The 22,639-nt window shown below is 37.9% G+C and overlaps 2 protein-coding genes across 4 annotated transcripts in view; one reads left to right on the plus strand and one right to left on the minus strand.

The window, feature by feature from the left end:
• Window positions 1–7,843, plus strand: part of LOC149282344 (arf-GAP with SH3 domain, ANK repeat and PH domain-containing protein 2) — a 124,930-nt gene extending 117,087 nt beyond the window's left edge. For both annotated transcript variants that reach the window (XM_089498302.1, XM_089498304.1), the window contains 2 exons: window positions 2,644–2,766; window positions 4,081–7,843. In XM_089498302.1, the coding sequence (XP_089354428.1) occupies window positions 2,644–2,766; window positions 4,081–4,155 (198 nt within the window). In that variant the 3' untranslated portion in view covers window positions 4,156–7,843. The remainder of the gene's footprint in view (window positions 1–2,643; window positions 2,767–4,080) is intronic.
• A 571-nt stretch (window positions 7,844–8,414) lies between these two features.
• On the minus strand, window positions 8,415–22,596 carry LOC149282345 (integrin beta-1-binding protein 1). 2 transcript variants are annotated; one of them, XM_089498306.1, is made up of 7 exons: window positions 22,401–22,596; window positions 20,031–20,131; window positions 19,345–19,423; window positions 17,077–17,213; window positions 13,887–13,979; window positions 12,309–12,458; window positions 8,415–10,292 (listed from the first exon to the last, which is right to left on the minus strand). In XM_089498306.1, the coding sequence occupies exons 2-7, from the start codon at window positions 20,100–20,102 to the stop codon at window positions 10,221–10,223; spliced, it is 603 nt and encodes a 200-aa protein (XP_089354432.1). In that variant the 5' UTR covers window positions 20,103–20,131; window positions 22,401–22,596; the 3' UTR covers window positions 8,415–10,220. The 2 variants fall into 2 exon arrangements, with proteins under 2 accessions (XP_089354432.1, XP_089354433.1); XM_089498307.1 differs by lacking the exon at window positions 17,077–17,213 and having other exon boundaries at window positions 13,887–13,975.
• Window positions 22,597–22,639: the final 43 nt, after the last annotated feature.

The raw sequence follows: 22,639 nt of genomic DNA on the forward strand, positions 1-22,639 counted from the left end.
AAAACATTATGTAGTATAGCAACCTAAGGTACACAGATGACACAATACTACTAGCAGAAACAAACAGAAACTTGGAGCAATTAATAAAGAGGGTCAAGGTGTTAGGTGTTAGGTTTAACATTGAACATTAAGAAAACAACAAGAGGTCATCCTAGATAATGAGAAAATCAAAATAATCAATGGGTTCCCAAACACTGATCAGAATGGAGATTGCAGTCAAGAAATTAGAAGAAGATTAGGTTTGGGAAGGGCAGCTATGAAAGAACGAGACAAGATCCTAAAATGGAAAGATATAACTCTGAAAACTAAAGTGAGGATCGTCCAAGACATCATATTTCCCATCTCTATGTACAGATATGAGAGCTGGGCAGTGAAAAAAAGTTGACAGAAAGAAAATAAACTTACTTGAGATGCAGACAGCCAGAAAGACAAACAAATGGGCCATAGAACAGATGAAGCCTGAACTCTCCCTTGAAGCCAGGATGAGTAAATTGAGGCTGTTGCATTTTGGCCACATCATGAGAAGGCATGAATCATTAGAAAAGTCAATAATGCTAGGGAAAGTAGAGGGCAGCCAAAAAAGAGGAAGGCCTCATGCCAGATAATTGGACTCAATCAGAGAGGCCCTGGCCCTGAGCCTGCAGGACCTGAGCAGAGCAATGGAGGACAGCAGATCTTGGAGACATCTCATCCATAGGGTCACCATAAGTCCAGGTCAACTTGAGGACAACAACAAGCATATGATGACTCTAGGAGTGAGGGGAACTAATGCAGATTCCAGTGGTCCTCTTTTTTTCTTTATAGCCCTACTTTTGAATATGAACATACACTGTAGATCTGGGCTGATTTCCCAGAAAACTCTGTGAGAAAGTGTGGGTGTGTTGTAGCTATAAACCACAGCCAATGTTTGTTGGAAAAGCTGTGAAAATCTTGCCTACACAATTGCTCTTACCTAGAGAGTCAGTAATACATTGGACCTGTTTCAGTAATCTGTTTCCATCTGATTCCTCTCCCATGATGGAATTAACACAGTATGTATTGTATGGAAGGACAGGCTATATATACAGTAAGCTAAATGGCTTACTTTTGCTAAAAAGATCTAAGTTAATCACCTTAGCAGAAGCTTTGGTAGGAAAGGACATTAGCTAAATGAAGCTAAATAACTCACTTCACCATCTTTGTTTCTTTCCCAGGCTACTGTGGAAATGAGCCACAAGTTAGATACTTGAAGCAGTACCTCCAGTTTAGAGTAGAAACTTAAGAGCTGGGAACAGACATTGTGTATATAATTAGGTTTTTGAGGAGTGGTGAGCTAACTTTTCAGTCATAAATACAAATGTCCAACATTTTGTGCTGCAGCTTCTCTAAATGTGATATTTTTGTAGGACATAAGGCAATTTTTAAAAAAGCATACAACCAGAGACTGTAAGTCATGTTATAAGGAATTATGTTGCTCTGTATGTTTTTGCTTTTTCAAGCCATGAGTACCAAAGTTTTTACATTTTAAGTAGTACAGCACCAATAACTTTAATGTCATTCTTTTAAAAAACATGGGTAATAATGATTCCTTACTTTAAAGGAGTGATGGGGCTTTTGTCTATTTTTAGAAAAACACATGAAACATAACAGGTTAGTAATGCATGATTAACGTGTTACTCATATATATCCATATATGTAGAATAAACATCTTAAATACATTTTTGTTCACAGAAGACTTGAAAAGCTTGATAAGAGTGCAAGGACTTGATTAGTGAGTCTTGACATTAATGTTTGTGAGTGCTTAGGAAATTGGCAGTGGGCATTGTGTATCCAAATAAAACTAATCTGTATCTGACTGTTGTGAAAAGATTGAGAACCATGCAGATTAAGAACATGTATAGCAGTGTTTCAGCCTGATGCATGTCTGTTTTGCTGTGTACACTACTCAGGAAACTGTGGTTGAGTGCATGTACACAGAATGTGTACACAGAAAGTGTGCCTTTACTATGAGTGTTGTTAAATATGTGCAGTGGCTTTTGGTAGTGAAATGACTTGTGCAAGGAGGCAGAGGTACTAAGTGCAGCTTTGTAAGTATTATTTCACTCATGTTGGGATGTGTGAGTAGCAAAATTTAGCATGTGTTTCAAGTGAAATAGACATAAAATACATTTAAATACTTGTAAGAAAACATATTATGGGAAGGGTTATGGTAATGAGGTAGAGTACTTGCATTAGATGAAGGGAAGGCAATTGTCATGAGTTGAGGGGGCCTCAGGAACATCCCCATTGCATCCCCTTGAATTTTCAAAATACTCTTCCCCTCCGCTGTTTCTAGGGGATTTGGGTTTGCCCCACCCTGAGCTCTCTCAGATGCAAGAAAGATCTTTTTAAGACCTAAATTAAATGAGAAATCAACTTACAGTTTGCTTCCCAGATTCCTTAGGATAGGTCAAAAACATGACAGAATCAAACCCCACCATCCGCTAGGTGCATTTTAGTTACAAAACTAAATATGACTCAGTGTAATGCAACTGCTGTCTGGACTTCTTGAATGCAAAGAGCAGAAAGCTGCTGATGTACTGAAGCAAACCACATTTCTGACATACCTGGCTCCTGTTTTCAACATAGTTCATCTGTTCTTGTTTTTGTTTCTCTCTCTCTCAGTCGAAAACAAAGCCCAAGAGAGTAAAAGCAATTTACAACTGTGTAGCAGATAACCCAGATGAACTAACCTTTTCAGAGGGTGATATCATCATAGTTGATGGTGAGGAAGATCAGGAGTGGTGGGTAAGTATGTCAAGGGCTACAATGCATGTTGGTATGCATATTCTTATGCCAAATGCCATAGGAACTTAACTCCAACAATCAACAGTTTTTAAGATTACTTAAACTACTCAAAGAAATATGATGGAAAGTGGGATTTCTGTTGGGAAAGGTGAATGAAAGCCTAGTATTTTAGGTGCCTGAGGGCTTTCAGCCAAAGGGCATGAGAGCATCTCTTGTTTTGCTGTAACTTATTTCCTTTGCATTGGGAGTGAGGGGCAGGATTTGCAAAAAGGAAAAATATAAACTTCTTTATCTCACAATCCCTTCTGCCTCCACTCAGGAAACAGATAAAAACCACAAATAGGAAGCCAGTTCACCAGCTAAGTAATCTATATGGGTCTGGTGAAATAAGAGTACCCTTGCTGAGTGGTTATTAGGACAGGATCCAAAGATCTGCAGTGTTCTGCATGTCACTGGGAGCCTGGACTTGTTTTTCTCAAACAGCAACTCTTTCTTTTCTACGTCACAAGGTTAATTCCTTGGGAAACTCAGGAAACTCCAAAGCAGTCATGATGCAGCTGTTCAGAGAGTTTTTCTAAAAATGTCAGTGTATGTGCCCCAAGCTATGCAAAAATAACATGTTAAGTCTTAATAATCAGTCTGCACACATGTACTACTTGCCATAAATTATCCTTGGATAACATTTAGCTAAACAAACGTTTACTTCTACAAAAAGAACACAAAATAGGCCTACCCTTTATGTTGTCTTATTCTGTGTCACTTGTGACACTGAAGGAGAATCATCGTATTGAAAAATGAGATTTTGGATTCTGCATGTGAAAATTTGAAGATAAAATCATGTTTGCTTTTAAAGTAAGATTCAATTTTCATTTTCAGAACTAGGATAGTTTGGGAATTTTAAGTCCCAGTTTTGGGGAAAGGGTGGGAGATAAAGATATGTTAATAATAATAATAATAATATGAAGTCGAAGGCTTTCATGGCCAGCATCCATAGTTTTTTGTGAGTTTTTCAGGATCTGTGGCCATGTTCTAGAAGAGTTTCTTCCTGACATTTTACCAGCATGTGTGTTTTTTTTAAACTTCAGCCTGTTTTCTGAATAACTTTAATTGTTTTAGCTGGTACATACAACTGATTGTATTATCTTACTAGCTTTCAGTGTTATGAATGGCAGATACAGCAGTGTTGTTTTTAGGGTAACTATATTAGATAGCTGGGGATTCATTGTTTTTGAGCAATTATACATGACTACAACATGACAATTCAAGGCACGCCTCAATCTTTGTTTCTTAAAAATAATGTTACATCTTTTCTAGATTGGACATATTGATGGAGAACCCAACCGAAAAGGAGCTTTCCCGGTATCATTTGTGCACTTTATTGTTGACTGAATAGATGGAAAGACATTCCATTCCTAGATTTTGCTACAGCTTCCTGCCTGTAATCAAATGTTTCATCAAGATATTTCATGAATCATACACCAATAATTGACTCATTACTGCAATTCTTATGACATAACTTAAGATTTCTGATTTACCATGGGAGGGTTTACTTTATGCAATTAAACCCTCAAATATTATAATTGGAAAGCCTCCAAAACACAAGATACCAGTTCTGTGAAAAACATGAAATCTGTTTTCATACATTTTGGCATGAAAACTTCCTTGGTGTCCTAGGCACTATGATTTCTCATTCAGTGCGCAGAAATATTCCTTGGGCAGACTAGCTGAGCTTAGAGATTAATAGTTTGACTGCATTAATATATTACATTTCAGTGCCTATAATGCATATCACATCTTTGCATTCAGTGTCTTGAGACTGCAGGACAGTGTAGCTACATTGAAAACTCAATTTTAACAGTGGCAATATCTTCTGCTTTGAGGTAGTATGCTACAGTAATATGAAGGCACAAATTTAGTGACAAATTGTACATAGTGTCCAATTACTTCTCACCCTTGTCCAGATCCATTGGTTAAAATGAGGTTTTCTGAAGGACTTGACTACTTTGTGAAAACGCACAGATGTACCAGAAAGATTCTAGTAAGTGTCCCTAAGGAGCCTCCCCCAATGTACTGGAAAGCAGTTAACAACAAAGATTCTTCTTCAGCCAGATGTGTTTGGAATCCATAAATCCACAATACTCATTAGAAATCCATTCCTTTTCAAATGCCTGGGAAGGGAGGACTGAGAGTTAAAAGTCTGTATTAATGTCCCAGTAACGCACCCAAACCAGGCACTTATGGTGTAACACCACATGATATGTTTCTCACAGACATATACTGACTACAGAATAAAAGAAAATAGACAAGAGAAGGTATGTCTGAACAGAATATTATCCACATATTACTGGGCTCTTGCAAGACAATCGGCAAGATTATCACAAAAGCCTGAGGTCTGTCACAAAAAGTTCAATGATTACAGTGCACTGAGTGGACTGTAGCTATTCCTAAAGTGTGATAGATATCTCCATCAGGCAAACATATTTGCAAAATTGAGTCCAAGGGGCAAAACATGTTGCACAAGGAACAATTAAGTTATTTGAGATCACCTTAACAAACCAATGATTAAATCGCTCATACTTTCCTACTGCCATTAATGGAGAGCAAGCACCTAATGTAGCTAGTAAGCTCTAATATCCTGTCCCCTTGTAATACAGAAGAAGGGATGGGAAATATTTACGGCCAGGCTGAGGAACTCTCATCTCCCCAGATATTATGGTCTATAACTTCCATTATCCATTACTATTGGTTGTGGTGGCTAGGGCCCCTGGGAATAGTAGATGAAAACAGTGGAAGAGCCAAAGATTCCCCATTCCTGCTTTATAGGCATAGGACAGAGGGGCAGCTTTGTAAAGCCCTGCCTACCTCCCCCATACCGTGAGGAAGAAGCCTTAAGACTGGGGTGCAAACCTACAGCTCCCTAACATCAAGCAATGTTTCTAAGTAGAAATAGAACTTGCAATATAACCAGCAAATACTTTGCCCTCCTAGCTGGTGACTTAGCGTCAGGCAAAAAGGGTAACATTTCTGCCACTTGAGATGTATGATCATAAACTCTAGCAGGGAATATCGTTTTTCACTGTGTGTGAATGCTGGAAACATATACTTGTATGGGATCTACAAGAAATTAATACTGTAATTGCATATTTATTTATTAAAAACCTTGTTAGAAAGACCTTTGGTTTTACAAAAGAAATATTTTAATAATTTGATGTAGATAATTGCTTTAAACCATGAATCTGCTTACCTCATACTTTATAGATATGAGGGCATACTTTTCTATACTAAATATACATGTGGCATATATGTTACTTCATTCTTCGGTCATCTTTAAAGTAACAAAAAACCATGCTAGTTACCAACTACTGGTAAATAAAACCAAGAAATGGTTTAGTTTGGGGGATTTTATTCACAGTCCCCTTTTAAAAACACAAACACACCATAATTCATGGTGTCCAGACTTTTTGTTTTTAAAGCACATTGTGGTGGGGCAGTGTAGTAGGGTATTGATCCAAATGTTCCCTGTATTAAGGTATACACCACTGTCCTGCAAGCAGTTCAATATCTCTTTGCGGATTCACACTGTATACTTAAAATATACTCAAAAATGTGGTAGGTAACACTGTTAATAATTGTGAATAGATTTCATAATTCCAAATGGATAATAGACTATTACAGAACATAGCAATGTCCTTTTAATGTTTGTATATTGTGATATTGTAACAGGTTTTTATTTTGCATATGCTACCCAAAAATGTGCACTGGTAGCATAGGATTAGAATATCAATGTCCAGGTCACATTGGCTTTGATCACAAGTTTTGTGACTATTGTATCTCTAGATTTATCAAGAGAACTTTGAATTTCTGACTCAGAAATTATGTATATATCGGCTAGCGTAGATTGAAACAGATGGGGGAAAGGACCAATTGGTATATTTATATATGGGGAGGAGATGCCAAATCTCACCCTTTATGCTACCTTACTAAAATGGTACATTTGAGACAACTTGTCAAATGTTTGGCTGCAAATCCATTGGCTTATATTAAAAACTCACTTTAATACAGGCTGTTGCAGTGTTTATGGGGAAAAACTGGAATGTTTCAGGATAGTTTTGTTGCAAGTTTTTAAAGCTAAGTCTGCATATTCAAAGTTCCTGCTAAAATATATATGTATATTAGAAGAATAGTTTGCCACTACACATTCATTCAGAGCCTGATGGGTTCAGTTTGGCTTTTAACACTATTTTTTATGTTTCTATGCCTGATAAACTCTAGAATATAAACTGGCACATTATTTTGCACGGTTCACTTATGTACAGTATTTTTAACACAGAATCTTAAAAATAATAAGTGCAAAACAGCATTTGGAAGGTTTTTTTAGCCCTTAAATATTATATCTGCAAGGATCCACAGAAAAGACTTTGATGGGAAAATCCCTTTTGCCTCCTGGCAAGTATCTTTTGTAACCCAGGAGACTTTCAAAAGCAGACTCTTTATACACAGGTCTGTCAATCAAAGGAGGGGAGGAAAGTCAAAACTCACTCAGTGTTGCTGAAGTAGATATATGGAGCCAATCTTTGTTTACAAGCGTCCTGCAAATACCTAAATCAGGGTTATAGGAAGATTTGAATTAAAAGTATTTCTCACACTACAGTGAGATGACACTAAGACTTGGAATAAAGACTTCTGTTTTAAAAGTTCATAATTTTTGGCACTATTTGATACTCTTAACTATCCACCAAGCATTTGAATTTCTTTTTTTAAACAAGTTAGTGCTATATTTTCAGGTCATATTATCTTTCACAAAATCTGATGATATTCAGCAACCTCTTAGCGAGCACACAATTACTGTGTTAACTATTTTAATAAGGAACATATGACACTTACAATGCAGCTCAGAATGCTATTTGAGATGTATAATTTTCAGTGTGATGGTTTTGATTGTTTAGTTGCAGAGCAACTGTACACATTGTATAACCTCAATCCTTATTTTTAGTGTCTGAATGCATTGATTTATAATTTGAGCATGATTAATTTTACTTTTGTTAAACCAGTCACTTAACTGGAAAAATAAACTACTTTTAAGCCTATTTTTGAGTTTTGTTACGAAGTGTGTGTGATTGTTAATGAATCAACAGAGTGTCCACATGTATAAATTTATCACCTATCTCTAATGCCTTTAGGGACAAATGGTTATGAGCAACATGCTTTGCAGTACGTCCTTGGATATTTGTGGGAGTTAGGTAGTCAAGTGGTTCATGTGGTCAGTTTAAGCAACCGAACAGTTATTACCAAGCCAAGTCTTCAATTAACCCCTTTTATTCAATGGTAAAAAAATGTTTACAGAAGGAAGGTTTTGATATTCAGATTTCATATTCAAACATCATTCTGCAGCAGGGGTGGGCAACTGTGGAAGACCAGGGGGCCACATTAGCTCTCCAGAAGGTCTTGGAGGGCTGCACTTGCTCCGGCACAAAGAAAGACCCAACATTTTAACCTCTTAATACCCTCTACAGGACCTGCGAGAATCTTTTTGGGACTTCCAGAGCCCAGGATGGCATTTTTGGGATATTTTGAGGCAAAGATTCATGTAGAGAAAAGTTTCCTAAATTTCTACATCTCCTAGAGATCATTTCTGGACATTTTGAAGATTTAAAAAAAAATACTGGTCTTTTTGTAAATCCAAGAAAGACCCACATGGCCCATGTGCTGAGCTTTTCTCACTCTTGCTTTACAGGCTGACATGTTTGACTAACCTAATTATTAAGTCTTGGTTTGACCCTTGGTCACATAGTTTAAAACAAATACTATATACAAAAACACACTGTTCTCTGAAGAGCTTAAGCAGCTGTTTTATTTTTATTTTTTCACTTTATTTTTATCAATATATATATATATATATATATATAATCACATATATATATATATATATATATATATATATATATATATATATATGAGCCCTGGTGGCGCAGTGGTTAAATGCCTGTACTGCAGCCATTCACTCAAAACCACAAGGTTGCGAGTTCAAGACCAGCAAAAGGGCCCAAGCTCGACTCAGGCTTGCATCCTTCTGAGGTCGCTAAAATGAGTACCCAGACTGTTGGGGGCAAATTAGCTTATTTGCTAATTAGCTTACTTGCTCTTCACCGCTATGATCTTTGGAATAGCGGTATATAAATAAAACAAATTATTAATTATTATTATTGTATCACAATAATCCAAAAACAAGCAAATACAAAATATAACTTCCCAATGTACTCTCTGTAACTGGTCCTATTACATCAAGTTATCTAAAAGTCTTATTATTTAATATTATTATTATTCTAAACAAATATAATATATTGCTATAATCTACATTATGTATCTACATATATCAGCATAAAAATAAAATAAACTCCACTGATAACAGTTCTACCATTTCAAAAGTTCCCCTGGCGCTTTATTATTTCACTTACGCTCCACATCCTCTGCTCCGCTAACCTTTATTTCCACCTCAATGAACAAAATGTAACTATTGGAGACCATTCTTCCTCGACTTGTTTTTGATCTTTGTTGTTCAGAAGAGCTGTACATTTGTCCATCTCTAACATCTCTAATAGTTTCAGCAGCCACTCATCTATACTTGGTATGTTTTTATTTTTCCAGTTCTGGGCTATTGTCATCCTCACTGCAGTTATTACATATAGTAAAATACGCCAATATTTTATTTCAATATGATTTGGGATTTTGTTTAACATGTTTAATAAATAAATTTCTGGTTTTAGTTCAAATTTAATCTGAAAAATCTTTTCAATTGCCATATGGATTTGTTTCCAAAATTTAGTAAGCTTAGGACAGCTCCATCAAATATGGAACCAAGTACCAATTGCTGATTTCTAGTCAATTTGTAAATCTTTGCCATTTTATTTGGGGTTAAATACCATCTTTGTTCCATTTTAAAGAAGTTTTCTTTTAAATTCTGTGATTTTGTAAATTTGTTAGTTTTCATTTTGGCATATTTCCAGCTTTCTAAGTTATGATTCTGCCACAATCCGTTGCCCATTTTATCATCATTTCTGAGACTGGGTCTTCCTCCTGTTCAAACCTATGTAGAGATTTGTAGAACCTTGCTACTCTTTTTCCTTCTTTATTTAACCATATTTTGTCCGATTCTGATTGCTCATCTTCAAATTCATCAAGTTTTTGATCCATTTTGAACCTTTCTTCCAACCGTATGCACAATAGCCAGTGCATTTTCAGATCAAGTCATACAAGTTCTTCCATTGATTTTAGTTGATATCTCTTATTATCAGTTTTCTTTAAAATGTCTTTGTAAGTGAGCCATATTTAACTTTAACTTAAGCAGCTGTTTAAAAAGTTACAGTTCATGTCTGTACTAAAATACTTGTTGCCTCTTGTTGCTGTAGTTGCAGCAAGTAGTGCTTCCTCTTGCTATGAAGAGCAGCTGTCGAAATTCAGGGCTTCTCAGATGTTAAAACTGAGTCAAAGGCTGTAGACAACACCTTACAAATAGCTTGTGCTTGTTCCTGTAATTTAGAAAATAAGTTCTAAAAATCTGTTTTCACCAGTTTACAGAACAATTCAGTCTTACAGGACACACACCAAGACATGTCTTATTTCTCTTATGATAGGATTTGAGAATATGTGGGCTTCCAAATGTTGTTGGCATATAACTCATACTTAACCAATAAAGAGGTCTCAGGTTCAGATGGATTTCAAATGCAGTGCTAAATTAGGATTAACTGAGAGAGATCTGGGAGATGTCTGCATTGAAATATCTGTCCTGCCACCAAAGCAGACCAAAAATGAGCACGCCTGAAGATTTTCTGGCCATTTCAGTAGACATAAACAATACCTCTCCAACACATCTCTCACAAGGTTTTTCATATAAGAAAAACAGATACTTGAGGAGAAAAAAAAAGGAATGTATTTTTGTGACTGTACTAGTTTGCAATCCAGAAAAAATTATTTCACCAGGACTCTCCAATCCCTTCGAAGGAGACATACTGAAACAAGATATCATAGGACTGAACCAGTGTTCATTTCAGGTTGATTTAGATCACCAAGAGCAAATACCAATGGAATTATTTAAATAAAGTTTCCCATGATAGTTAACTATTCACTAAATTATTTCAGTTTACAAACTCATCTGAGAAGTTTACATCTAGCAGGGTCTAGTTTGCATACCTAAAATAATGGCTGAAATCCTGTTGGGGATTTATGTAGAAATTAGAATTGGGCAGTTCCATAATGTCAGCATCTAGTAAAGGGCTGCTGTTATGTTACTACAAAGGGGAGCCAACAAATGACCAATGCACAATGGGAGCTGTGTGCATCATCCCATTGTGCCTTGTGACTAGCAGGTGCCAATGCGCATTGGGATACTCTTGCCCATGTCTTGTTATGCACCTTCACAATTCATTAACAGGGTTCTAAACGCCTCTGCTACACAACCAACTGGTCAATGCTTTTATTAATTTAGGAAACTGTGGTATATAATACATTCATGACCTATGTCAAACAGCTGATACTGTAGCAGTACTTCAGGGATATTAAGCAAATACTCACCCAAACACAAAGAACGCTAAAGTCTAACTCCAGGTGTTAGCCCCACCAAATAAATGGGAACATGTTAAGTCAAGACAAAGTTTCAGTTTCAATGGCTCTATTGCAGTTGGAACTAAACTTGGTGTAGACCATACTTTGCTAAAATATACTGTAAATGTTACATAGGGCCTATACAGATAGGCCAAAATAAAGCTACTTGGAGGTATGCTATTTAAATGACACACACATCTTAAGAGGCACGAAGATGCGCCAAAGCTGTGCTCTAGTCCTTAGGACTGGAGCATGACTTTGGTGTGGCTTCTGGCCTTTAGGACACATACATAATTTAAATAGCATACCTCCAAACTGACCTGGAACAGCTTTATTTTGGCCTGTCTGTATAGGCCCATAGATACTTTTCATTTGTTACTGCAGTATTGTTGGCTGATGGCTGTCCTTAAAACAAAAATATTTATATGTGCTATCTATGGGTATGTATGTGATATACACAGATTTTGTACCTGAACAGTTCCCCCAGGGGTCAAAAGACAACACCAGAGATGCAAGAGTGAAATGGGTTCAAAGATGGTGGGTTAAAGTCCAGAGTTTAGGCCACCATACCACTCTGTTTGCTTTCTTTTAAAATTCAGTGTTCAAGTAAATACATGTGCTTTTTTAAAGCTTCTATAATTAAAATTTAATGTTTGTTATTTTCACATTAAACAGTGGGAATGGCAAACCAAGGCAAAGCCATTATTCTGCCATTGCCAAGTTCTTGGACAGCCTACTCCTTCCAGGTGTGTCACAAAGTGCTGCTGCTGTTTAAGCCACAACTTAAGCATCCTTGCAACAGCATCTCCTTACTTTGTCACTGTTTTTGGTCGATTATAGATACTGGGGACTAATGCATGCTGTTAGCATAGTACATATGAAATTGTTGTCTTTAGATCCCATCTGATATGGGGTCTTTTAAAAATCCTAAATATTCATCTCACCAAACTATTACACTGGTATATCCAAAGGCTGTATTCTTCATAGTTGGCATCTGTTGTTTTCAAAGCCAGTAGACTCTTCCCTGCTCCCAGGCCATCATCGTAGCAGACCATACGAACAATTAGGTAGAGTGCATGTCTATGCAGGACATCCTGAAAGTGCCACATGTTAATTTAATACTTTATTCTCTCTACTAGATCTTCATCAATACAAGGCTTCTTTAAAAACTTTTATTTCAGTTCCACAAAGAACGCTAAATCAACAACAAAATGTTTGAACACACTAAGGAGTACAAGGGACACTTAACAAGCAATTCCATTAAGATAGTTATCTGGGTGACATTGTACAATTAAGATGGAATCAACACAATACTTTTAAAACCTGAGCATACATGTTTGGAAAGGAACAGTTTATGCTTTATTTGCCAAAATACCTAGCAGAAGACCTGTTTCTGAGTTAGGCAAATTATTCCCCCCTTATTAATAAGTTAATGATAAAACTTTACATTCAAAATGTATCTTATGGGTATCTGGAAGTGCATTTTCAAAACTACTTATCCCACAAGGCTCACAAAGAGGCTGTTAATTTGATTGGTTCCAGTATGCTAAAAGCTTGCTATAATTTTTTTCCAATACTGTATAGGTGAATTTGGGATGCCAACACTGAAACTGTTTAAGAAAAGCTTAGTGCAAATTTATTATAGTACTGAATTCTGAGGACTGCGTTTCTGGCAGTTATTACAAAAACCAAAACATGGTACACTTTGTACTGAAGTGGCCGAGCGTCAATATTTGGAAGAGGGAACAAGGCAATATTATTTTGATATGCCTGATTACTATCTAAACTGCTATCTGAAACAAAAAATGAAAGTAGTAAGAAACCTGTCTTGAGAAACTACCTTTGTTTTATTTCCTCAGCTCCCTTTCATTTAAGCGAACTGAAGGCCAAAATTAGAGAATTAGTATGTTCACCAGATGCCAGAAAAGATATAATTATTCAATAAATAGGGATCAGTATGTGGTACATTCTTACAATGTGAGAGAGTCACCTCTCATTATTTCAGTTCCTTGACTGATTTTTAAAGGTATTTAAGTAATTGCAAATTGGCATAGGAGTTATGTAAATATTTCCATATCTCAAACTCTTTGTATTTGTGAGGTGCCACAAAAAGAGATATTATTCTTTTAGCATTCTTCTAACCAGTGTTACTCTTTTAGTACTCTTCCTATTGAGTACGAACCTAACAACTTTAGCAAAAGAAAACTAAAAGGCTAAGAACAGCAAAAAAGAGAACGATCTGGTAAAGACAGAGCACAGTGAGTGATCACAAAATGCTGAATTCCTGTTGGAGAAAAAGAAATGGACAGGTGGAATGGAGTGGATAATATGGAATGGAGCCTTTCAAAATAAGGTACTGTGCTGGCTGGCAGAGTGAGAAAGAGCATGCTGCACAGCAATGTGTTCTTGGAGGTCCTCACCATACACATGAAATGAAGTGTTTCAGATTCAGAGACTCAGATGAATAGAGAAATCCTATAATTCATGCTAATCATGCAAATAGTATATTAACTGTCACTTACATACTGGTCCAGAGTTGTAACTTTAATACCATACTTGGAAACTCCCATAACAAATTCTTCTTCCCCTGGAACAAAGGGTAGTTTTCCATCTTGCTTTGGAAAGACAAAATAAAAGATATTGTATATACATGTCAGCACTATTGGTATGTTACTAAGCATTGACTCTTTAAACAGGTTGGAGGAGAAGTAAGTATCTTGCAATTTATTTGTCTTATTAGAGATACATAAGCATCAACTTTTAAAAGAATCAAAGAGTGACAATAGCTCAATTAAAGTTTAGTGACAAAATGGTATTTAGCCTATGGGGTTTTTCAGATTAACTTCATCTTAAGGATCTGAAAAAGAGTTGATTCAGTCTAAGCTGAGTTTTGATAGAATGTGTACATTTAAGAAACCACTTACTGAAAACAGTAAAGACAACAAAATGCACAGACTAATAATATTTTTTTACATGACTTCCCATAACACACCCTGTATATGTCCAAGGAAGAAAGGATTAGTGCAAAGGGCAGAGGTTCGCTCTTATGATGCTTCTAATCCTAGAAAATATGTGAGCAATTGTGCAAGGAGGGCTGAGCTGAAGCATCATTCTAATATAACCGAAGTATCACACCAATTCTGTGTGATATGGGGATTTTTTTAGGTTTCATATGATATGGGGGTTCTTTTAGGTTTGGGGGCAAAAGTGCAGTGTTTTGCAATCATTTTAACCCCCTGGGAGCTGTTGCTTGGGCAAATGGAGGGCTTTAGAAGCCACAAATTGTAGCCCTAAGCTACACACAGTCCACACTTTGCTTACTCCTGCTCTAGAAGAATGTCCTTATATTTTCACTGCACAAGGACTAGTATGTCCAAATCTTGAGTATGTCCACAACTAATGCTGGAGACTACAACACCATGAATGTGTAGATGCAAGCACAATTTATAAATTCATGTGGATGAGCCAACTCCCCTTTAGGAACTAGTGAGTAAAAACTTCTGAAGAAAGCCCCTGCAAGATGACCATCTCAACAGAAAACTTCCTTTATACAAATGCTCATGTAATGCATGCTAACTGTCTCCTCAGGTAAAGTTAAAAACCATGTCCCACACTGCCTCACTTGTTCACATTAGATGTCTTCCAAGTATAATCAGTAGGTCTGCTCAGTATCAGGCAGGCATGACCTACCAGGCATTAGTACGTGAAGGCTTACACAGCACACTGGCAAAGCGCATCAGTACTCCTACCTACCCTGACCTCAGCTTTACAGATGCCTGGAAAGATCTTGTAGCACCTTTGAGACTAAATGAAAGAAAGAAATTGGCAGCATGAACTTTTGTAGACTTCAGGCTACTTCCTCAAATGCATCTGAGGAAGTATACTGAAGTCTATGAAAGCTCATGCTGGCAATTTCTTTCAGTTAGTCTTGAAAGTGCTACAAGATCTCTCCATATACTGATTCTACATACTAACACAGTTATATATCTTTGAATTCCCAGACACCAATATTCCACAATACTTCAGAGTCCCCAGGGTAGATGTCCTCTGAGGCATTGTGTGATCTTTCAGTGGCAGTTGCTGGCACTGTTCTGAAGGGTGCTATGTCCATGTTAGGTCCACAAACATGAGATGGCCCACAGAGGACACTATGTAAGGGGGACCTTTTACACACAGAAAGAAAAAGAAATGGAATGAAGAGTGGAATTTAGACTGGGTGGAAAATAAGAGTGAATTGTCTATATTCAGTGCCACTCCAGAGGATGCTGAAAAGGAAAGAGCATGTCAAGCTCTGTGTGTGTGTGTGCCTTCAAGTCATTTCCAACTTAAGGCAACCCTAAGGCGAACCTATTATGGGGTTTTCTTGGCCAAATTTATTCAGAGGTAGTTTGCCATTGCCTTCTCCTGAGGCTGAGAGCATGTGACTTGCCCAAGGTCACCCAGTGGGTTTCATGGCTGAGCAGGAATCAAACCTGATTAACAGCAGCTCAGGTGCCCAGTTTCTCTGGAAGCGATTTATAGGGACAATAATGGGGTAAAACAACTTTTACCATGTTTACCATGTTTTACCAAGTAAGTATGACTAATTTCAGTGGAACCAACTCTCAAGTGGATTTTAAAATGCACTCTCAGTCTATTTGTCTGAGGTACACCAACATTAATAGATGCTTTATAGATCCCTAAGGGAAGGAAATTATCTTTAAAGATCCCTAAGGGGAAGTACCAACAGGTGTAGTGCATGCTGGGCATGTCCAGTAGTTACTAAGATTTTGATCAATGAAATGTTGGTACCTGCTTGTAGCAATACCATCACAAACCTAACACTGTGGGTTTCAGATTGCTCCCCTGTAAAACAGTTGGTGCACTGGATTTACAATCTGTTTTACAAGACAAAAAAAAATGGCTGAAGCACAGTTATCTAGGCTTTAATAAAAGCAGATCATGGAAAGAACTTGATTATTTCTTTGCTGTTTCTGCTTCACTGAAGAATCTATACACACAATAGATGCTTCTCACACAGCAGGGTGAGAAAGAAATGTTTTTGGTGATTACAAATAAGTAATTCATATTTGTCTACAAGTATGTTGCTCAGTTCTGCATTAGAATATAACCTGTACTGTGATCAATCCACACAATTACACTTATGTATTGCTACCATTTAAGGAAGGAGCAAAACCTATTCGGCAAAAACAATCAATCCGAGGTCAGGCAGACCTATTTGGAAGCTACAGCAGATATTTTGTGCATTAATTGCAATATATATTTACACAAATAACTCCATCCGCCTAACCCTGCTTCAAGTATTGGTGACATGAGCAGTTCAGAACTCTGTTAGAGCTGGAGGTCAATCCTTGAAAAGAGAAATGGTTTGTTTCCAAGTACCACATTTTCCTCAGAAAGATAACTAAGGTAAGACATTTCCATTTAGTTTGGAAATAAAATGTTCCGTAAAAGGCCAGAATAATGTCAGGGCAGTGCACTAACGAGTTGAATAGGGAGATGTACATCTTCAGAAGCTGTTGTCCATAGTGTCAGTTTTTCCACCAAAAGCACACCCGCAGCACACACTCACTTTTAACAGTGTACAGGGGACAGTGAGCTCCAGGCTGTAGCACACTCTGTGCAATCAGGTGCACTACTGCCCAAGGTAACTACACTGATCTATATTCATGCTACACTAAATGCATATAGGATACTGGCCGTCATTTTTACCTGTGCCACGTCTATGTAGTTGATCAAGTCCAGTGGCCCCTCCAAAGTCTTGCTCTCATCAAGCTTCAACTTCTCAATGGCACCGACGTATTTAACTCTAAATTCTGCACAAGTATCTGAATTGCTATTGCTCTGACCTATAGAGAAGTATACATTTGAACAGTTACTCTAACTCAATTGCCCTCACTCAGGGACCCAATAATTAAAGCCAACTCACAGCCTCATGAACCATCCCACACATCTGCGCTCAGATTTAGTAGCAGGAAAACAAAGGTGGTGAAAGCACCTGTTAGTTGGACTGCAACCAATATAATTTCCCCAAGATTTCAAAACTGCTGTAGTATTCATTTCAGAAAGATCCATATGAGGTAAGAATCCTATGATAGCACCCAGCCAATGTTCATGTAAAAGCTGAAGGACATGACCCAATAATCCAAATCAGTGTTGTTTCCAGATTTAGTTGGGGGCAGCAAGAGCTTTAGCATCTCATTGAAGAGATGGAGAAGTTTTCCATTTAGCAACTAAGGAGTAGGATATCATAATAGAGTGAAAATATGGGGAAAGGTGAAAGTATTTAGTTTCTGAACTCTGTAACAAAAAAATTCAACAGTCATGTTAATGATAGATATTAATAACATGTCCATTACTAATATTGCACAGCTGAAGAAAACAGAGACACAAAGTGTGTCTTTCAATTGAAATCAAGCTTGTAAGCAAGAAGTAGAACTTTGTGAATGAAATATTTACATTTTTACAGTCAGACATAAAATAAGCTAGAACTATAGGTCCAAAAGTATACGGAACTCTCAATCTGCTCCCTTCACTTATCTCTGATATCACTAACTACAGAAACCACACACACGTCTTCTGCCATTCCACCTCAAAGTCGGTTGATGATCAATCACAAGAGCCTCGATCCATCTCTACCTAGCTAGCATCCATAGTGCTGCACTGCAGCCACCAGTATTTTCTCAGCTTTGACCACAGAATGAAGAGAAAATCGTAGAACATCTAATTCAGTGATGGTGAACCTTTTACAGACCGAGTGCCCAAACTGCAACCCAGACCCCACTTATTTACTGCAAAGTGCCATGTCCCTCTGGTTTTCTAGTAAGAAACTCTGGCAAACTCTGTGCTAGGGCGACAGCATGTGTGCCCAGAGAGAGGGCTCTGAGTGCCACCTCTGGCGCGCGTGCCATAGGTTTGCCATCACTGATCTGGTTCATTGATGCCATACAAGAAATCCAGTGTTAAAACATCCCCCAAAAATTGTTCAGCCTCAGCTTGAAGCTCTCCAATGAGAGAAAATACTACCCCAAAAAGAAATTGTTTTCACTGCTAAACTCTTTTACTATTAGGAATTTGCTCCTAATGTTCAGTGAATTATCCTCCTGCAGTGGAGAATACCTTTCTACAAGACATCCCTTCAGGGATCAGGAGGGGAAAACCTGTTGAGTCCTCCTCTTCACCAGGCTACACACACCTAGTTCTATCAACCTTTCCTCACATAACTCATTTTCAAGGTGCATTTTCACTGTCTTCATGTCTCTGAACCCAAGTGCAGCACCCAGAGCCATTTATGGTTCATGAGGTGAGAACCGATTTCATTAATAGTCCCCAGATGGTCTACAGTTTCCAGAGCTACATGGCAGCAGCATTTCCCAGTTCTTTGTGGGATAAACTAAGGCCCACAAAAATCCATCTAGAATGGGCATAAAAGTACATGGAATCCCCAGATCAATAATTGTGCAGCAAAGTAAATTTCAGAATTTCCAGACAATTGCAGCCAGCCAGAGTGTGGTTTGGAAACAGACAGGAAAGCAATCTTGCAGTGGCTGACGGAGAATAAATATGCAGAGAGCACCGTGAGATGAAGAGACAGAAGGGAGGAGTACCAAAGAGGCTGAAAATTTGTAGAAGAATATCAGAAATGTTATTTATTATATTTCCACAATTAAAAAGAGTACAGAATTCCAGTGTCCCATCTAGGGCCTGTCTTCCCAGGACTACCAGATGCAAAGTTAGGAAATACAATGAATAATGCAGAAACTAGGGAGAAAACAACAGATCACATCAAAAATGATACATAAAGATGTTCTCTTTTTTATGCACATGAACACACACCTTCTCACAGGTTTATAGATAAGTTATTTCCTGCTTAATAAAATTCTGCCCTTGATAAGACTAATCACTGCATAGAATTACTATTTTCAGCATTCATCTACATAATTTGGCAGTTACAACACATTTGGAACATCAGATTCATACCTGAACTTTTTGTGGAGTCTGTATCTAGACTAGCAACGGTGCTAGATCTCGAAAGGCCTCCAAGACTAGAGTCGACTGACTAGATAAGGAATAATAAATATGACAATGCTATGAAGTTATTACTTTTTTTATGAATCACGTTCTCAGTTCTCAGTAGTTTAAATAAGGAATGTATAACAACCGTATAGGTTTTGCACATTTTATGAAAGTTTCTTTGGACTTACTTACTTATAGAAATTTTTACACAGATAACAAAGAAATACAATGTTTCTTCAACATGCTAAAGAGTTAACATTTTAATAGCTCTAAAGAGTAAAGATTATTTTGAATGACAGACATTTATATATGGAAAAGCGAACCCACATTTTGCACCTACTGGGATTGCCAATGGAAAAGAGTACATCTTGCCTCAAGAATCAATATATCTGGGAGGCTTTCTGTGTTTCTTGGAGGGGACATAGGCACAAAACCATGCCGATGTTTTGAAAAATTGGCATGCAGTATTTCACCAAATGCTGGCGAAACGTCAGGAATAAACTCTTCTAGAACATGGCCACATAGCCCGAAAAACCCACAGAAAACTATGAACACTACTGAGTTTAGCTGCACAAATCCCACAGACTAGTGACTAATATAAAAACATTTTAAATTTATTTTACATACCAAGCATACCAAATAAACCTTACTTTGCTTTTGGTGCTGATTTCGCTGCTTTGCGAACTACTACTACTGTGCCGCTTTTTTCCTTTCCTGAACATTTTCTGTCAACATACGATCAGAAAGAACACTGTAAAGGGAGAGAAAGCATTGTTTACCCCACTGCTGCATCTAAAATCCTAAACAAACACATTAACACAACACACAAGTAACTACATTTAGGATGGAGATTCAAATCTCCTAATCAAAATCCAGTCACAATTGATGTAAACGTGTGTCAAAACTGACTTATGCATAAAAGCATATTGTTCTTGTTTGTTAACCGCCTTTAAGTTGATCTCGACTCATGGTGACCCTGTGGATGGTGAATCTTCAAGACTCCCTCTCTTCCACTGCTTCTTCTTTGTCTTCTTAGATATTTCTTCTTAGTTCCTGCAGACTCATACTTATGATCCATCCATCTGGCATGTGGCCTTCCTCTCTTTCTACTTCCCTCCACCTTTCCCAGCATTATCATCTTTTCCAATGAGTCCTCCCTTCTCATGACGTGTCTGAAGTACGACAGCCTCAGTTTGGTCATCTTGGCTTCCAGGGAGGTTTCCAGCTTGATCTGCTCTCGGACCCATTTGTTTGTCTTCTTGGCTGTCCATTGGATCCTCAGCACTCTTCTCCAGCACCACATTTCAAAGGAGTTGATTTTCTTCCTATCCACTTTCCTCACTGTCCAGCTCTCACATCCATACATCCACAATATTTTAATGCACATTTGCCTGTTAGCACTAGTACTGAGCAACAAGAAGAACAAAAAAATAATCACACCATGTTTCTTCAGATGATTTAAAGAAATTAGGTCTATCGACTCCGCACCTGTTTTTCTAATACATTGCCCCCCCCCCCCCCCGGGGGATACCAAAATCTGAGGATGCTCAAGTCCCATTAAATACAGTGGCACAGTAAAATGATGCCCCTTATATAAAATGGCAAAAGGAGTGTCACGCACAACTAGTTATGTCGCAGATTTCTTCAGGACTAGGGAAACCAGGAGCATGATTGAAAAGGAAACATAGGCTGCATCCACAGTGGAGAGAACAGCTGGTTTGGCACCACTTTAACTCTTTTTTTTTTGGCTCAAGGCTATGGAATTATGGGAGTTGGAGTTTGTTGTGGGGCCCAGAGCGGAGCAGAGCACAACAAACTCCGACTCCCAGAATTCCATAGCCTTGAGCCAGAAAAAAGAGTTAAAGTGGTGCCAAACCAAGTTACCTTTCCAGTGTGGAAGCAACCATAGTTTATTTAGCTGCAGCCATCTCCAGAGGAGACAAACGTCCAAATTCTGGAGGCCCTGATTTACAAGTGACCCAGTTTTTTATAGTACTTTGAACAGAGAAATCTACAAATTGCATTCATTGGATATAAAATGTTAAACATATGCACCCCTTTAATATACATTTTCCCATCCCTGGTGGGCACCTGTCAATCAAACTGCTATCTCTATGTTTCCATTTCTCTGTCTCTTAACTGTCTCTGCATCATATCCTCTTATTTGGGGTAACAATTTGAACCAGGAGCCATCAGGGTTTGTTTGGGTTTGTTTTTTACATCCCATAGCAGAGGGTTTGACCTGACTTCTGTTGTCTGGGTGACCCTTGTTATAGATTATTGATTATTGATTATCTTAAAATGAGAATCTTAACCAGAAATCAGCAGGGAGACCAAGGAGTCGATTGGATTGGAAACATGTTAATTTTCAGCCACAGAGGGAATTCATATTCCAAATTTTGGGACCCCGATTCTAAAACGAACCAAGTTTTCATATTATTTTCAAACAAAGGAAACTACAAATCACATTTTCATCGGTCATGCTGAATTAAACCTTTACATTTACATCGTCGGATATCCTAACATACTGCAGTACTTTCTTTATTTGGGTTATGCTTGTAAGTTAAGAGTCATTTTCCAAACTGTTTACATTCCAAAGCTGAGAGAGAACTTGACAAGACCTGAACCCTTCATCCTGACAAGTTTTTTCAATTATAATCTATCCTTTTCAGTTATTATTATTATTATTGTTGTTGTTATTTCTACAGTGTGTTTTGGACCTATAGTCACCTCAGGTCTAGCAAAGCTGACTCTAGGTCCAAAACACACTGCAGAAATAATAATAATAATAGCCCAGTTTGAGACTGCTTTTAACAGCCCTGGTTCAGTCCTAGGGAATTCTGGGAAACTGTAGCTTTGTGAGACATTTAGCCTTCTCTGTCAGAGAACTCTGGTGCCACAATAAACTTCAATTCCCAGGATTCCCTAGCATTGAGCCAGGGCACTTACTTAAAGCAGTCTCAAACTGGATTATTACTGCAGTATGGATGCACATTTAAACACCCTGCAGCAGCCCCTACCTTCGCTTCGGCTTCAAAATGGCGCTTTGTCCCCCTGCAACAGCGTAAGGCAGGCAGACATTCAGCAGGTGAAGCGCCCCGCTATTGAACCCTATTGTACAGTATTATGAAAAGACCATTTCGCCCTAACTTCCGGTCCCGACGCCCAACTTCCGCTTTCTGTCGGCCATTTTCCCTCTTCCTGCCGCTTTAGGAATCCTCCGTCTCTATGGTCAAACGCGGAGGCGGAAGTGAGGGCG

The sequence above is a fragment of the Sceloporus occidentalis genome, unplaced genomic scaffold, assembly GCF_023333645.1.
Source record: "Sceloporus occidentalis isolate IW3139 unplaced genomic scaffold, rSceOcc1.0.p SCAF_118, whole genome shotgun sequence".
Classification (NCBI taxonomy): domain Eukaryota; kingdom Metazoa; phylum Chordata; class Lepidosauria; order Squamata; family Phrynosomatidae; genus Sceloporus; species Sceloporus occidentalis.